Here is a 19,244-nt window from a genome sequence, read left to right as displayed (position 1 = left end):
ACTGTAGTTACGAGGGGAGAGGGGAGCCCTCCATGGTCCACGGTCATGAAGGGGAAACTTTCCCCATGGTACTGAATATACAGGTAACTGCCAAAACAAATGTGTGGTTTGTGAGCTAATTAAGCAATTAACATCTCATCATGCTTAGGGTCATGTATAAAAATGCCCAATTGCCCATTATTTTGGCTACCATTGGTAGAAGAGATCTCAGTGACTTTGAAACGGGGGTCTCAAGAGGAGCATAGGGGGTTTAAAGGGTGTGTGTCTCGGTCACCAGATTTCAACCCAATTGAACACTTATGGGGGATTCTGGAGCAGCACCTGAGATAGCGTTTTCCACTAAAACACGAATTGATGGAACTTCTTGGGGAAGAAAGGCATCGCATCCCTCCAATAGAGTTCCAGACACTTGTAGAATCTATGCCAAGGCACATTGAAGCTGTTCTCACGGCTCGTGGTGGCCCAACACCCTATTAAGACGCTTTGTGTGTGTGGAGTGTTTCCTTTATTTGGGCAGCTACCTGTATCACCTTAGTGTGGGGCCATGACTCTCTCAGTATCAGGTCCAAGCTGTGACGTGTGTGAGGAGGACTGAGGCTAATTTATCTCTACATAAAACTTCACAAGCACTCAAATGGGACTTCTACATACCGAGGGTGAGGTGATGGGTGTGATTGCTATAACCATGTAACCACTCGGCCGTTGAATAAGATATTATCGCGGTACGAGCTTACTCCAGAACACACTGTTGGGTATGTGCCTTGGTAATGCATTATAAAATGGCCTTGAAAATACCTGAAAATGAAATGAAGGCATTTAAAATGAAATGGAATGGAATGAAAAGGTTGCAAACAGAAGGCAGAACCACTACCAACGGGTTTCTCCTCCTTATACACAGTGATAATGACAGTGAGAGAGAGCTCTTCAAATGTCTGCAAGCTAAACATTTCACTACAGCCACAATAACATCTGCTAAATGTGTGTGACCAATAAAAAAAGAAAAAATGTATGATTCTCTCGCTCTGTTTTTAATTTACCAAACATTCAAAACAACAACTTCATCCTTTAGTGTTACAAAATAAAACGGGGCTATAATTTGGTCAACTTGGCCACTGTAGTTGTTCTTTCACATTTTATATAGCTGGGATGTTCTCTCAAAAGGCTACAAACCAAGGGGTATTACATTATGACTTTAATTAGGTATTCTATTTACAATTACAACAAAAGCAAAACGTGACGCCAAAGAAATATGAAATAAAAGGCAACCAGGTAGAAAGCCAAAACTCCTCCATCTTTTCCTTTTCCTGATTAGTCTTCTCAAATAAATAAATGTGGACAAATAATTCAAACATATATTTTTAACTTCATAAGGCCTTCAGAGAACTAGACCCCCGTGATTCCAGTCCACAGAAACTATAGGTGTCAAACTAATCCGTTATGGGATACATATTTAAGGCAAAATCTACCGTATGATGCAATGAAACAATAACATTGCTCTCCACATATTCAGTGAGCATAACTGTAAACGTTGACAACTACTTACAAATCTTGTCAGGTGGTTTTAAGCTTGTATTTTCTCCTGATGTCAACACTCGTCTTCCTCACTATCCCATAAAGTGTATTTAACGATGTCCATCAAGGGCCGAGGTCATTTCCTCCTCCTCCTCCACACAATCTCCCATTTCTACTCTTTATAGCAGTCCCACCCAGAGTGTGAAGTGTGAAGGTGTTTGTGAAGGACAGTGTGTTTAGTGTTGGGGTGGTAGTCTGGCTCTTGGTCTCCGTCCCTCATGCTCTGGGTACATGGTGCGGAAGGTCAGGTTGATACGAGGCCCTCGGTCGTGGTACTCTTTGGCCACTGAATGCTGTTGAGGACAACAAAAGCATATAACAGTGCTGTGTATTAGAGAGACGTCACTGAACAGCGTTAGTCAAGTGCCTCCACTATGTCGGTTTTTCCTGTTTTAAACCACCGTCACTTTAAGGAGCCTTCCCATGGCGCAGTTAAGTCCAGAGACAAAACACATGCACACACTGTGTACAACACAGACAGACAGTAACATCAGTCCTTTGTCCTACTGCTCCTTGGCCTTGTATCAGAGACAGGAGACTATTTCATTCTCTCTCCCTCACACACACACAAAATGTCTCACTAGTGACTTGGCAGACATAGTCCCACTTCTCACCTCCAACTCCAACCAAAATCAGATACACTGTTCGTTGTTAATCTAAAAACTGTCGCCAGGGAACGAGTCTTGGCGAAGACAACCGCTCAGTCCGGATTTAGACGGAGGGGGAAAGAGTTATCGCAGCGGTTACACAACAAGGATCTACGTCCCAGTCTAAATATTTAGTGTCTGTTTCAAACAGATGGCGAATTAACTAAGCGCTGGGTGGTTTTGTGTGAAAAGCAGCTTGAGTAAGTGGGGGGCAAGGTGGGGGGGCCAGACTAACTACGGCAATCCAATGTGTACTTTCCTGAAATCTCTGGTACGGGACTCCTGTCAGATGTTGCCATAAAACGCGGCGGACCTTTTTGTTGTGCGTCTGAACACGTTTTCGCTCGCTCTCTTTAAATGAAGGAGTGGGTCTTTCAAGTGGAGCTTCTCTAGGGTCCGGTGTCGGGGCCAGGAAACTACGGGAACTGACTGTGGAGCGGGAGAACACGGGGTCCAGCAGGATTGGAAGACTCCACTGTCTTGACAGGATAAATGGCTCCTACCGTCCTAGTGACGAAGACAGACGGTCCGGCGCTGTGATCCGACCCGAAGACACACACAGTCATCCACACATACACCTATGACATCCGCAGATGACCACAGCCAAGTGTGCGCACTCTCGCTCTCTCACACACACACACACACGTTGGACCCCGAGAGCAAATAAATTGCTTCCATTAAATCTGACGTAATTTTTCCTTCCCCATCACGCTCCCTATCAAATCCCACGGTCTGGCTGTCAATCTGTCTGGGAGCTCTCTGACTTTACTTTCCGTCACACAGCATTCTTTGTGTATAATAGGGAAACTGCATAACCGTAACAGTCCTAAATAAGTGCAGTTTGTTATGGGGGCTAGGGTTATAAAACTGCAGCCACTGTTCTATCGTTTCAGGTAACTGGAAGTGTATGGAGGTAGTCTAGACACCAACACACCCTCTCTCTTTCACGCGCTCTCTCTCTCTTAAGAAATCCTTGTCTGATAGAAAAGCTCGGAAAGACAGAGCGAGACAGACACAATGTTCTTTACTTTAGAAAAAAAGTCTTTGCTGTTGTCTGATGACTCATAACCCACTAGGACTAAAGCCTGCTATGACATACCATGTGATCAGATCGCAACACGCACAGTTGCGAGCACTAGCAGTCGGCTAACTGGGTTGTTGTTGTTGTTCCTGGCAAGGTCGATAAAGAGTATGATTTTGAATACCAAAACACTTCTATTGGCTTAGATCAGGGTTTCTCAACCTTTCTGCGCCAGGGACAGGCAAGCTACACTACCAGTCAAAAGTTTGGACACCTTCTCATTCAAGGGTTTCTCTTTATTTCGATGATTTTCTACATTGTATGAACTATGAAATAACACATATGGAATCAAATCAATGTATGTTATATTTGAGATTCTTCAAAGTAGCCACCCTTTGGCTTTGGTGACAGCTTTGCAGTCTCTTGGAATTCTCTCAGCCAGCTTCATGAGGTAGTCACCTGGCATGCATTTCAATTAACAAGTGTGCCTTAAGTTTTTTTTTCTCCTTCTTAAGCCAATCAGTTGTGTTGTGACAAGGTAAGGGTGGTATACAGAAGATAGCCCTATTTGGTAAAAGACCAAGGCCATATCATGGCAAGAACAGCTCAAATAAGCAAAGAGAAATGACAGTCCATCATTACTTTAAGACATGAAGGTCAGTCAATACGGAAAATGTTCAGAACTTTGAAAGTTTCTTCAAGTGCAGTCGCAAAAACCATCAAGCTCTATGATGAAACTGGCTCTCATGAGGACCGCCACAGGAAGGGAAGACCCAGAGTTAAGAAGAGACTTGCTTGGGCCAAGAAATACGAGCAATGGACATTATACCGGTGGAAATCTGTCCTTTAGTCTGATGAGTCCAAATTGGAGATTTTTGGTTCCAACCGCCAAACTCAGAGTAGGTGAACCGATGATCTCCGCATGTGTGGTTCCCACTGTGAAGCATGTAGGAGGAGGTGTGATTGTGCTTTGCTGGTGAAACTGTCAGTAATTTATTTAGAATTTAAGGCACACTTAACCAGCATGGCTACCACAGCATTCTGCAGTGATACGCCATCCCATCTGGTTTGCGTTTTTCAACAGGACAATGACCCATCTCACCTCCAGGCTGTCTAAGAGCTATTTGACCAAGGAGAGTGATGGAGTGCTACATCAGATGACGTGGCCTCCACAATCACCCGACCTCAATCCAATTGGGATGGTTTGGGATGAGCTGGACTGCAGAGTGAAGAATCAGCAGCCTACAAGTGCTCAGCATATGTGGGAACTCCTTCAAGACCTTTGGAAAAGCATTGCAGCTTAAGCTGGTTGAGAGAATGCCAAGAGTGTGCAAAGCTGTCATCAAGGCAAAGGGTGGCTACTTTGAAGAATATCAAATGTAAAATATACTTTGATTTGTTTAACACTTTTTTTGGTTAATACTTCACACATAGTTTTGATATCGTCACTATTATTCTACAACGTAGAAAAAAGTAAAAATAAAGAAAAACCCTTTAATGAGTAAGTGTGTCCAAAATTCTGACTGGTACTGTACATGTTCGGTCATTTGTTCTTGGGGGACCATAATCTATGAATGAACATGAGCTTTAAAGCTAGCTAACTCAAGTGTCAATATGTATTTGTGAAATGTAAATTGTGAATAAGAAATATTTATATTTATTAGGGATATTTCTTATTCACAAATACATATATATATATACATATATACATATATACATATATACACATATTGAATATACATATATATACATATATATATACATACATATACATATATATATATACACATTGAATAATATATATATATATATATATATATACACACATATTGAATATATACATATATATACACATATTGAATATATATATACAATATATATATATATATAATATATATACACACACACACACACACACACACACACATACATACATACATACATACATACATACATACATACATACATATATATATATATATATATACACACAATAAAAAAAATTACTTTTGTTTTCTGTTTTTAAATGTTTTCCATTGTGTGGCCTAATGAACACGACCTGGTGTTGTTGGGGCGTGTCCCTGTGTTTGATTGGCCTGGCTTACCTGCAAGTCATCCTGTGTGGGACACACAAGTAAAAAGTAATGGAAACACTTGAGTAAATGAGGGATACAAAAGTATATTGAAAGCAATTGCTTTCACACAGGTGTGGTTCCGGAGTTATTTAAGCAATTTACATCCCATCATGCTTAGGGTCATGTATAAAAATGATGGGCAGGCCATTAATTTTGGCTACCATGGTTGTCCCCACATAAGATGACAATGCTCCCATCCACCGGGCATGAGTGGACACAATGGTTTGATGAGCATGAAAACAATGTTAACCATATGCCATGGCGGCTCAGTCACCAGATCTCAACCCAATTTAACACTTATGGGAGATCCTGGAGCAGCGCCTGAGACAGCGTATTCCACCACCATCAACAAAACACCAAATGACCGGATTCCTTGTGGTAGAATGGTGTCACATCCCTCCAATAGAGTACCAGACACTGTCAGTTCGTGGTGGCCCAACGCCCTATTAAGACACTATGTTAGTTTCCTTTATTTTGGCAGTTACCTGTAAATGGTGTAGTTAGGGTGTGTCCATGTATTTGATTAGCCGGGCTTACCTGCCAGTCATCCTGAGTGGCTCCTTCCATCATCAGGAGAGTGCCGTGAGTTAGAGGGATCCGCAGCCTCTCCACATAAGTGTAATCCCCATCCTCCTCCTGACACACACACACACAAATACTGAGTCTAGGGTACAAACTATCACCACATATCACCTCTGTATACTTACACAACTAGCACAGTTCATCTACATTACAATGGATGAGTGTTACCACCTAGTTAGAAAGTAGCTGAGTATAAAGACTGATGTACCCACATGAAAAAAAATACTACAGTATATTTCAGTAAATACTAACAGTATTAACTGCAGTGTCTTTGGGGACTAAAGACTTAAGTCCGCAAAAAATACTACAGTTAATACTGTTAGTGTTCTGTAGTATTTACAGTTAACTATATTGTAAATACTGTAGTAAAAGAAAACTGTATTATATACTAAAGTAATTCATGTAGTGTTTTCATGGATTGTGGTGGATTGTAGTATAATGTAGTATTTAATATAGTGTTTTTGTTTTATTATCTTTGACATTGAAGTGCAGGCTTTCTCCTTGAGGAAACCTGGAGAAAGAGTAAAAGAGCAAATGTTTCATAACTTGTAGGTAGGACTGGGGTCTGAGCGTGTGTTCTTTAATATAACCTGTAGGGAACACAATATATGGTCTATATTGTAGGTTTCTCAATTATGGGTGGCACAAATTGGGATATGCAGAAGGGGAATGGGCAGGGTACCTTATATGCAAATTAAACACTGTAGTATTTACTATAGTTTAAAAAAGTGTTGTGATTTGCGGACATTACTCAAGTACATCATACTTGATTAAAAATAAAGATAACTTAACAGAAAATGTACTCAAGTAAGTCACCCAGTAAAATACTACTTGAGTAAATCTAAAAGTATTTGGTTTTCAATATACTTAAGTACAAAAAGTAAATGTAATTGCTAAAATATACTTAAGTATCAAAAGTAAAAGTATAAATATTTCAAATTACCTATATTAAGCAAACAAGACGGCACCATTTAATTTTTTTAAATGTAAATTTAAGGACAGTTAGTGCCACAATAACATGCTGACCAAACCAGACGTGCACCCTCGTGCACCATTGCGCGCACGTTGATTTTGTTCACCCACACCAGAAGCTATCAGAACACAGGTTGAAATATCAAAAACTTTGAACCAATTATACTAATTTGGGGACAGGTCAAAAAGCATTAAACATTTATGGCAATTTAGCTAGCTAGCTTGCTGTTGCTAGCTAATTTGTCCTGGTATATAAACATTGGGTTGTTATTTGACCAGAAATTAACAAGGTCCTCTACTCCGACAATTAATCCACAGATAAAACGGGAAACCGAATTCGTTTCTCGTCATCTCTCCTCCTTCCTTCAGGCTTCTTTCTCATTCTTTGGACTTTATATGGCAGTTGTCAACCAAATTTACAGCATTACTATAACCGACCGGAGTGTAGACCTAAGTTCATCTTTCAATCACCCACGTGGGTATATGCTCCTAAAAAACAATGAGGAGATGAGAGGCTAGACTTGCAGTGCGTTGAGCATCACAAACGGAACCAATTTATTTTTTAGCGCCTGGCCACGCAAATGCTTGCTGAGGTGCACGAGCAGTGGGAGTGCAATGATTGAATAACATGTATGTGTAAATGTATTTTGCAAAGCTCGCGTATGGTCAGCATGTACCACTCGGGATAACCAGGGATATTCGCTTGATAAGTGTGTGAATTAGACTATTTTCCTGTCTTGCTAAGCATTCAAAATGTAACAAGTACTTTTGGGTGTCAGGGAAAATGTATGGAGTAAAACATACATCATTTCAGAATTTAGTGAAGTAAAAGTAGTCAAATATAAATAGTAACGTACAGATACCCTAAAAAATGACTTAAGCAGTACTGTAAAGTCTATTTACTTAAGAGCTTTACACCACTGATCATTTTACACTAAAACTGTAGTATTATACAGTAAACTAGTATTTTTTTAATTTGGGTAATAACATTTGTGCATTTTTATGGCAATTTCCTGCAATTCTACACAGTTATCCATGAAGCAGAAAAGATTTTTGCAGTTTAAAGCTCATTTCCTGCAATACTACACATCTTACATTTAAAGCTATGCATTTGTCATGGCTAATATCATGTTATTTTGCTCAAACATAAAATGAATACTGCTAAATAGTTTAGGGAATTTCTTGTTCTCCGTGACTGTCTAATTCTATTTTGGTAATTGTTAGTTATCAAAGATTATATTACTTTAAAAAAAATATAGGTCCATTATCTTTTATACATACTTTCTATCTCGTTTTAGTCGTTTACACTGAAAGTATTTTTCCATCCCCCCCCCAAAAAAAAATACAAATGTTTTCTTTTTTTGACACTGTTTGGACTAAGGCAACCCGAAAAAAAAGACTTGGGCAGCCTGCCCAAGGATGGAAATATTAGAAGAATCACCGCTCATACGTGAACCCCTGTGAGTACTTTCCATTTCCATAGGGGGTACTTGGGAAGACCCATAGGAACATAGGCCTACTGGTAAAAATCAACATATGAGGTATTTTGGGGTTACTCCAAACAGAGTGAAACCTCATCCCTGATTGTAACCCATCCCTCTGTCTCTCCTCCAGTCTAACAGGCGTTAACTGCTTGTGGAGGCTGAACACTCATGTCCACCAGGCTGAGGGAGGCGATGGTGGGCTTTATATCCCCTGTCTCTCCCATTCCTCCATCTCCCTCCACCCTCATGTCCCCCAGGCTGAGGGAGGCGATGGTGGGCCTTATATCCCCTGTCTCTCCCATCCCACCATCTCCCTCCACCCTCATGTCCACCAGGCTGAGGGAGGCGATGGTGGGCCTTATATCCCCGGTCTCTCCCATCCCCCCACCCTCATGTCCACCAGGCTGAGGGAGGCGATGGTGGGCCTTATATCCCCGGTCTCTCCCATCCCTCCACCCTCATGTCCACCAGGCTGAGGGAGGCGATGGTGGGCCTTATATCCCCTGTCTCTCCCTTCCCTCCACCCTCATGTCCGCCAGGCTGAGTGAGGCGATGGTGGACCTTATATCCCCCCTGCCTGTCTCTCATCCCTCCGTCTCCCTCTCCCCCATGATCCCAGTCTTACCGGTGCAGGCTGCTTGCGGAGGCTGAACACCCTCATGTCTCCCAGGCTGAGGAGGCGATGGTGGGCCGGGTGCCCAGCGCGGCCTCGTCGTCACTGTGCCAGCCGATGCTGTCTTTGCAGTTCCTATACAGGTTACACATCAGCGAGTTGAAACGGTGGCCACTCGCCTTCTCTACGGCGCAGCACAGGGTGACCAGCAGCGGGTGCCACTGAGAGAGAGAGAGAGGGAGAGAAGGGCAAAGAGGGAGAACAAGGTTATGCACCGCGGCTCATGTTAGATGTTAATAGTGCCCTTTTATCAACAGTGTTTCACCATGTTCACTGATTATTTATATGCTTAGCATTTCTTAGGGAGGTAGTAGGGGATAGGGAATAAGTATATAGATAAGCTGCTGTTGTGTGAGCAGTTGTGTACACATTGGCAGAGGAGAGTAAAAAGGAGGAACAAGAAGAGTGAGGTAGAGCGAACGCAAGAGTCCGAGAGAAATGGTAAAGAGCAAAAGTGGTTGAGGTGAAGGGGAAATACATGAGGAAATGGTCAAATCTCTTTTACAAGCAGGCACAACGCTCGTTCAACTCAGCTCCACTTTTTCGTCATGCAGCAGGAGGTGCGGATATTCCATACCTGTGCGTTGGCCTCCAGAGTAGAGTGGGCGTACGTGTAAGGGAGTTCTCCATACCAGCAGGTTAACCTGGGCTCCTCGTAGGCCTCACCTATACAACACAGTGACAATACAGTTACACTGCATTAATAACCTGTGTTCTTGAATAGACCCTAGTGATGGAAGCACATTTTCTGTACATACTGATGTGCAGGCACGCACGCACGCACACACACAAAACCACTTACTGTAGTGCATGTACATTGCACACACACAGAAATTTGTTGACTCAATAGAGCTGGGCGGTCAGGGCCAAGTGAATCATCTCTAAACTGGTACTGAATTTGCGTCAAGGCAATTTGACAAAAATGAGAAATCATGACTAGTTGGAGCTCTGTCAGGGACAAGAATAAATAGTGTAGTGATATAAAGTTTAACACATTTGGCAGTAAACAACTAAACTGTATTTCAGGTCCCAGTAATGTCATTGTAAATGGTGATGTATACTTAAATATATACAGCACCAGTCAAAAGTTTTTACTATTTTCTACATTGTAGAATACTAGTAAAGACATCAAAACAAAAAAATAGCACACATGGAAATCATGTAGTAACCAAAAGTGTTTAACAAAGCAAAATATATTTTATATGAGATTCTTCAAAGTAGCCACCCTTTGCCTTGATGATAGCTTTGCACACTCTTGGCATTCTCTCAACCAGCTTCATGAGGTAGTCACCTGGAATGCATCTCAATTAATAGGTGTGCCTTAACTTAATTTGTGGAATTTCCTTCCTTAATGCATTTAAGCCAATCAGTTGTGCTGTGACAAGAAGACAGAAGACCTATTTGGTAAATGACCAGGTCTATATTATGGCAAGAACAGCTCAAATAAGCAAAGAGAAACGACAGTCCATCATTAGTTTAAGACATTAAGGTCAGTCAATGTGGAAAATTTGAACGTTTCTTCAAGCGCAGTCGCAAAAAACATCAAGCGCTATGATGAAACTCTCTCTCATGAAGACCACCACAGGAAAGGAAGACCCAGAGTTACCTCTAATGAACATATCATCTGCAGCAGAGTTAACTGCATCTTAGATTACAGCCCAAATAAATGCTTCACATAGTTCAAGTAACAGACACATTTCAAAATCAACTGTTCAGAGGAGAATGCGTGAATCAGGCCTTCAAGGTCGAATTGCTGCAAAGAAACCACTACTAAAGGACACCAATAATAAGAAGAGACTTGCTTGGGCCAAAAAACACAAGCAAAGATATTAGACAGGTGGAAATCTCTCCTTATGTCTGATGAGTCCAACTTTGAGATTTTTGGTTCCAACCGCCATGTCTTTGTGAGATGCAGAGTAGGTGAACGGATGATCTCTGCATGTGTGGTTCCCAAAGTGAAGCATGGAGGAGGTGGTGTGATGGTTTTGGGGTGGTTTGCTGGTGACACTGTCAGTGATTTATTTAGAATTCAAGCCACACTTAACCATCATGGCTACCACAGCATTCTGCAGTGAGAGGCCATTACATCTGGTTTGCGCTTAGTGGAACCATCATTGTTTTTCAACAGGACAATGACCCAAAAACACACTTCTCGGCTGTGTAAGGGCTATTTGACCAAGGAGAGTGATGGAGTGCTGCATCAGATGACGTGGCCTCCACAATCACCCGACCTCAATCCAATTGAGATGGTTTGGGATGAGTTGGACCACAGAGTGAAGGAAAAGCAGCCAAAAGGTGCTCAGCATATGTGGGAACTCCTTCAAGACTGTTGGAAAAGCATTCCTCATGAAGCTGGTTGAGAGAATGCCAAGAGTGTGCAAAGCTGTCATCAAGGCAAAGGGTGGCTACTTCGAAGAATATCAAATATAAAATATATTTTGATTTGTTTAACACTTTTTTGGTTACCACATTATTCCATATGTTGTTTCATCATTTTGATGTCTTCACTATTATTCTACAATGTAGAAAATAGTAAAAAATAAAGAAATCTTGAATGAGTAGGTGTCCAAACTTGTGACTGATACTGTGTGTGTGTTTCTTGAGAAATGACCAAAAACATAATTTGCATCCATATTTGGCAGTGTGCGGGCTAAGTAATGTGGTCATTGTTCTAAGTGCCTTCCACTGCTTTGTTTTACTCCAAGGGAGACATTTTCATAAACTATTCTGTACCATGAAATAGCCACCCCAAATGTGGTAAACCTGCAGTTCTCAGGTCATCTTTATAAAACCTTGCTCCATCGCTGTTTTCTATGGAAGCAAGCACTAATACATTTCTCAAAGAGCTCCATTTGGGCATTTCATAAAAGAAAACAGTCACAAAGCCAAAACGTTGTCCCACTGGTCCTCGAGTTGAGACTTCACAGTTCATACATTAGGCCCAAAGCAAATATTTAGACATGACTTCATTTATTATTGCTAAAAACAAAACCTTTCACTGTACCCATAAAAAAAGATGATATCAGGACAAGGATAAACAAAACTCTAGTCGGTCATGGGCTGCAACCCAAATGGCACCCTATTCCGTTCACAGTGCACTACTTTTGACCAGGGCCCATATGGTTCCAGTAGCAGTGCGTGGGTAAATTCATTCGGGAAGCCAAGCCAGGAAAAAAGCCATATTACAACCGGTATGTTTGTGATAATTGTGTTGTTTGCTCTATTACCCGTTAGTTTATACACCACCGTGATATTTCCTGAACAAAAATATGAATCCAACTTCAAATCAAAGTTTGTCACATGCGCCAAATACAACAGGTGGGGATCTTACAGTGAAATGCTTACTTACAGGCTCTAACCAATAGTGCAGAGGAAAAAAAAGTTGTGTGTAGGTAAGTAAGTAAAGAAATAAAATAACAGTAAAAAGACATTTGAAAAAAAAATAGCAAGGCTATATACCTGTTAGTCAGGCTTATTGAGGTAGTATGTACATGTAGGTATCGTTGAAGTGACTATGCATATATGATGAACAGAGAGTAGCAGAAGCGTAAAAAGAGGGGTTGGCGGGTGGTGGGACAATGCAGATAGCACGGTTAGCCAATGTGTGGGAGCACTGGTTGGTCAGGCCAATTTAGTTAGTATGTACATGAATGTATTTTTTATTTATTTTTTTTACCTTTATTTTACTAGGCAAGTCAGTTAAGAACAAATTCTTATTTTCAATGACGGCCTAGGAACAGTGGGTTAACTGCCTGTTCAGGGGCAGAACGACAGATTTTGTACCTTGTCAGCTCGGGGATTTGAACTTGCAACCTTTCGGTTACTAGTCCAATGCTGTAACAACTAGGCTACACTGCCGCCCCATAGTATAGTTAAAGTGACTATGCATATAGGATTTACAGAGAGTAGCAGCAGCGTAAAAGAGGGGTTGACACACAATGCAAATAGTCCGGGTAACCATTTGGTTACCTGTTCAGGAGTCTTATGGCTTGGGGGTAAAAACTGTTGAGAAGCCTTTTTGTCCTAGACTTGGCACTCCGGTACCGCTTGCCATGCGGTAGTAGAGAGAACAGTCTATGACTGGGTTGGCTGGAGTCTTTGACAATTTTTAGGGCCTTCCCCTGACACCGCCTGGTGTAGAGGTCCTGGATGGCAGGCAGCTTTGCCCCAGTGATGTACTGGGCAGTACACACTACCCTCTGAAGTGCCTTGCGGTCGGAGGCCGAGCAATTGCCGTACCAGGCAGTGATTCAACCGGTCAGGACGCTCTCAATGTTGCAGCTGTAGAACCTTTTGAGGATCTCAACCGGTCAGGACCCATGCCAAATCTTTTTAGTTTCCTAAGGGGGAATATGCTTTGTCGTGCCCTCTTCACGACTGTCTTGGTGTGTTTGGACCAATCTAGTTTGTTGTTGATGTGGATACCAAGCTCTCAACCTGCTCCACTACAGCCCCGTCGATGAGAATGTGGACGTGCTCGGTGCTCTTTTTCCTGTTGTCCACAATAATCTCCTTAGTCTTGGTTACATTGAGGGATAGGGTGTTATTCTGGCACCACCCAGCCAGGTCTCTGACCTCCTCCCTATAGGCTGTCTCATCGTCGTCGGTGATCAGGCCTACCACTGTTGTGTCGTCAGCAAACTTAATGATGGTGTTGGAGTTGTGCCTGGCCATGCAGTCGTGGGTGAACAGGGAGTACAGGAGTGGACTGAGCACGCCCCCCTGGGGAGTTCCAGTGTTGAGGATCAGCATGGCAGATGTGTTGCTACCTACCCTCACCACCTGGGGGTGGCCTGTCAAGAAGTCCAGGATCCAGTTGCAGAGGGAGGTGTTTCGTCCCAGGATCCTTAGCTTGGTGATGAGCTTTGAGGGTACTATGGTGTTGAACGCTGAGCTGTAGTCAATGAACAGCATTCTCACATCGGTGTTCCTTTTGACCAGGTGGGAAAAGGCAGTGCGGAGTGTAATAGAGATTGCATCATCTGTGGATCTGTTTGGGCGGTATGCAAATTGGAGTGGGTCTAGGTTTTCTGGGATAATGGTGTTGATGTGAGCCATTACCAGCCTTTCAAAGCATTTCATGGCTACGGATGTGAGTGCTACGGGTCTGTAGTCATTTAGGCAGGTTGCCTTTGTGTTCTTGGGCACAGGGACAATGGTGGTCTGCTTGAAGCCTGTTGGTATTACAGACTCAATCAGGGACATGTTGAAAATATCAATGAAGACACCTGCCAGTTGGTCAGCACATGCCTGGAGCACACTTCCTGGTAATCCGTCTGGCCCCGCAGCCTTGTGTATTAGTCTTACTCACGTCAGCCAGGTAAAGTGTGATCACACAGTCATCCGGAACAGCTGATGCTCTCATGCATGCCGCAACAATTTCAATGATTTTACTGAGTTACAATTCATACAAGAAAAAGTCAATACATTTTAATTAATTAATTAAGCCCTAATCTATGGATTTCACATGACTGGGCAGGGGGCATGCTCCCTCAAAACTTGAGACATCTGTGGCATTGTGTTGTGTCAAAATTGCACATTTTAGAGTGGCCTTTTATTGTCCCCAGCACAAGGTGCGCCGGTGTAAGGATCATGCCGTTCAATCAGCTTCTTGATATGCCACAACTGTCAGGTGGTTGGATTATCTTGGCAAAGGAGAAATGCTCACTAACAGGGATAAACAAATTTGTGCACAACATTTTTGAGAAATAAGCTTTTGGAACTTTTTTATTTCAGTTCATGAAACATGGCACCAACACTTAACATGTTGCGTTTAGATTTTTGTTCAGTATAAGTGTAACCGGTGTAAAGTGGCTAACTAGTTAGCAGTGCGCCCAAGTAGTGTTTTAATTGGTGACGTTACTCGCTCTGAGTCCTTGAAGTAGTCGTTTCCCTTGCTCTGCAAGGACCGCAGCTTTTGTGGAGCGATAGGTAAACGATGCTTCGCGGGAGGCAGTTGAGGATGTGAGCAAATGGTCCCTGGTTCAAGCCCAGGCTGGGGCGAGGAGCGGGACGGAAGCAACATTGTTACATAAGGGCGAGACAACTAGAAGACAGTCACAGTAGGCAGAATAAATTCAATCACACGCTTGTTTCATCACAAAACCTGAGAGTAACATCTATTCATCACATGAAAACCAATTGAATGTTTCCAACAGACTACTAAACAACTATTGATTTAGAAACATCTATCCAGGAGGTGAAGTCTTTCCTCACCATTTCAACATCACCAATCAAAGCAAATAACAATTGATACAAAAAACAAATGTAACTAATTAATGTGGCTGGTTACATGACCTAGAAAAAACAGCATGGTCAACAATTGAATGACTCTGTATAGAGTAGCCTACACGAGTTTTGTTTTTGTTGACCTAGACTACGCTACTTAGCTAAAAGGCTTTGACGATGAGCCAGCTAGTTAATGTGAGCCAACAATGTACATCTCGCGACATATTGAACTTCCATCCTCTCAGGGTAGGGGCAGATTTTAGCTAGCTAGCCACCGGAGGACGACACAATGAGATGCAACACTTCACGTTGTTTCTGTCAATGACATTTTACTTTTGATGTGATTGGTGTGAAGCCAAACCCAAACTGGCTTCCCTTGATACTTTCTTTTGGTGCTCTCAGTTTTGAGCTCACTCAGTTCAACTCAACGCCGATTGGCTTTTCTTTTATATTTTGTTTTTATCAAGGGAGGCCAAATGCTCACTGGCTTCCATTGCTATTGAATTTAAAGCTATGGGCAGCAACAATGTCATACTCTTTTTGACCAGACAGCATCAGATAGATGGACTACACATACTGAAACAGAAGGGCGCCATTTCACTCACTGAAGTTCTCCGGTGAGATACATTCAGCCACTTGCGAATTGAAGGACAATTATGAAACACAGAGCAACTTAATAAATCATTTTAAACATTATTTCTTGGTCAAATTTTGGGGAAAGCCTGGCTTCCCTTGGCATCCTAGCAAAAAGGCTTGCAGATGGCAAGAGTCATTTCCATCTTACCATCCAAAAACATTGTATGCAGCCAGCAATACACTCGTATCCCCTTGGACCAATTCGTACCTTAAACATTTCCTCCTTAACTTGATTTAATGGTGAGAAGGCAGTTATAACAAACAGGGAAAATCTGCATAACTTTCTTTATGAAACACAATTTTCCACCATCACGTAAAATTCCATGGCAATTTCCACCAAAATGCCTTGGAGTGCTAGTACCGGATGTTGCTTATCACATTCAGCCAATCAAGTTGCAGCAGTCTGTTGTTTACCCCTGGCTGTACACAGGGCGCAACATCGGGATGTAGCATTGTAGCATTAGCCACTAGCAAGGCGGCGGAAAATTGGTTTTCATAAAGAAAAGTATGCATATTTTCCTAATTCTTCTCGCCATTAACTCTAGTTAAGGAGGAAATCGACACCTTGGCAGCCTGAGTGGAGAATGTTTTAGGATACAAATGTATTGCCAGCTGCATACAATGTGTTTGGACGGTAAGACAAAACCCTCAATACCAGATCAATATCGCCATCTGCCAGCCTTTGGATTATTGGCATCCATGAATACACGCCACTAAGGCTCTGGTCAAAAGTATTGCACTCTTTAGGGAATAGGGCGCTATTTGGAACACACCCTTAGTCATGTAGAGCCTATTTAGAGTCTTGCTTGAGTAGGAAAAAGTGAGTCAATGTGCAGAAAGTCTATAAAGAGGAGTGGGTGTGTGTGTAGTATTTGTGTGCATATAGTGTGTGTGTGTGTGTGTATGTAACAGCAGCACCCCCTCTATTTCCTCTTGAACCTAGATGTCACAATTGCCTCGTGTTGACACAATGTGAGGGGCAGTGGCTGGGTCATGTTCTTCCTACATATGCTTGTTGGGCTTAATGGTTTTGAGTCATGCGCCTCCTTCTCGTTGTTGTCGTCGTCTGCTACTGTGTCTTGCTCAATGATGGAACGTGGCTGGATTCAATCCAACAGAGAGACCAATAGGGAATCTGATGCAACTTCATTCAGGGCTGGGTTCCAATTCCACTTAAATGGTCCTTCCTTGTCTCTTTTCCTTCTGTGACCTATGGTTGGAGAAGACTTGTCCTGATCCAGTCCTTCCGTCATGTGGTGAAAATGGGAAGGAACGGTGGGTAAAGGCTGCTATGTAGATAACTATGGTTTTGGTAGGGCAATGAATAGCACACGTTAGCTTGAGAATAGGATGTGTTGTCGAGATTGAATCCTGGATCAGCAGTACAGGGATGGTCGATCTTACATTGATACCAAACGTTCCATGACAATAACATTCTAATTGGGAGAAACTTCCAATGCCAACATGGCACCCATAAAAATAAAAAATGCAGTTTGCTCACATTTAAAGGCTGAGTGTACAGTATTGGTCTGTGGTCTATCCTTGGGGACATGATTGTCGACCTACCTAGTCTGTAGTTAGTCTTTTGAGACCAAGGCAGCTCTGCTAGCAGCTTACTGAAGGCCCAGTCAGCCTCCTCTGGTGGTAGGAACTCATGGATCAGCCTCAGTCTGCGGAGGGGGGGGGGGGGGGTAGAGAATTGTTGAATGGGGAAGCATACGGGTTAAGTGGGTGGAAGGCAGTAGCTGACTGAGATTCTGGGTTGTGTTTAGTAGACACAAATGGAAGGAAACAGTTCGAAATGGAGAGGTATTGTCTGAACCAAAAATTTAAAAAGCACATTTTGATTTTCCATTGTGAAGCGTTTTGCTACGGTGTTCCCCTGTTGTCATTTATATGGTTGACCCAATGTCTATTGGACCTCCTTATGCATTAGATTAGAACTCACCTTGACACTCCTGATGGACCATGGCTGATCTCATAATCACCCCCCATTCTGAGGAACAGGAGCATGTGTAAAGAATTGTTGTTATATTTCCACTAGGCATAACCATTTTTCATTTGGGATTGTTTTAATGACGTAGAGTAGAGAAGATGACTGTTTGATCAAGTTACTCACTCCATCACCTTCTCCGTAGGGACATCTCTGACTGGCTGAGCAAGGGAAAGAAAGAAAGAAGGGAAATGTATTAGTTGATCCTTGTCAGCCCAAGGCCAATTTAATCTCTCGTCAATGGCGACACCTCAAATCAAAAACTTATTCTCTCTGAAAATATCTATTTATTAATACAATTAACACAAAGTCCAATACTCCTTTTTTTTACCTTAGCAGGCTGTTGATACTCAAACATCCGCTGTCCCACTCCCCAACCAGCAGGTGGTGGATTGGCACTTGGTATCACAACAGTGCTGGAATTGGGAATTGCTCCTGCCAAAGAAAATGTATATGCCTCCATATGACCATTTAAAAACATGTATATTGCCATGGATGTAATTCTCAAAAATGACAGTAGGAGAGTTGGACTTGTTTTCACAAAGTGTCTCAGAGTAGGAGAGCCGCCCCACCACCCATATAATCTTTCTTAATCATTAACATCTGAAAGGTAAAAACTGATCCTAGACCAGCCTATTCCGAATCGCTTTGTGAATATGGGCCCTGGTCTAATTTAGTCTGCATGGCAGAGAGAGAACCTGTTGGACGTGGTTGTTTGGGCAGTGGTTTGGCCCAAGAGCCCTGTACCCTTGCACGCTGACGTTTATCCGACATCACATCGAGATGGGGACCACGACTGGAGGTCTGAAACTGGTTGAAACAAGCAGTCACATTTAGTTCGCATATACTGCCATCCAGAGGCCAACTTTGTGTAACAACATCAAACTGCATGTTCTCTGAAGCCAGCAAGCTGGTTGTGCTTAAATGCATTTCAAAAGACATGTAGAATTCTGTTCCAATAACACAATTTATAATAAAAAGACATAGCATAAATGACATGATTTTATCAGCCACCAAGCTAACGTTACAATATAGCAAGCTAAGCTAATAGCACGGTGGCTAGCATTGTGGCAACCCATTTGGAGTCCATAGCTTGGTAACGTTACTTAGTGCTAATTTACAGATTGAGTGAAATATATCACTAGATCAGTACATGGACTATGGTCTCCAACATATTTTGGTATTAAATATCACCTTCTTGCTTGTTGTTACTTACCAACAGGATTAAAACAATTTAAAAGCCAGCTATCGACATATCAAATTTGATAGCTCTATCCTGTGTTACTCGAAAGAAAATCCCC

General features: G+C 42.2%; 1 protein-coding gene across 1 annotated transcript; it reads right to left on the bottom strand.

Moving 5' to 3' along the window:
• Window positions 1-1,007: 1,007 nt before the first annotated feature.
• Window positions 1,008-19,244, bottom strand: LOC135509625 (alpha-ketoglutarate-dependent dioxygenase alkB homolog 3-like). The gene is given in 11 exon segments (XM_064930421.1): window positions 1,008-1,865; window positions 5,913-6,011; window positions 9,039-9,091; window positions 9,094-9,247; window positions 9,664-9,752; window positions 17,517-17,620; window positions 17,899-17,946; window positions 18,070-18,104; window positions 18,275-18,378; window positions 18,642-18,753; window positions 19,160-19,244. Coding segments are annotated over 10 exon segments (879 nt in total). The 5' UTR covers window positions 18,718-18,753; window positions 19,160-19,244; the 3' UTR covers window positions 1,008-1,748.

The sequence above is a fragment of the Oncorhynchus masou genome, chromosome 22 (genome assembly GCF_036934945.1).
Source record: "Oncorhynchus masou masou isolate Uvic2021 chromosome 22, UVic_Omas_1.1, whole genome shotgun sequence".
NCBI classification, from domain to species: Eukaryota; Metazoa; Chordata; class Actinopteri; order Salmoniformes; family Salmonidae; genus Oncorhynchus; species Oncorhynchus masou.
This window is presented reverse-complemented; position numbering and strand designations above follow the sequence as displayed.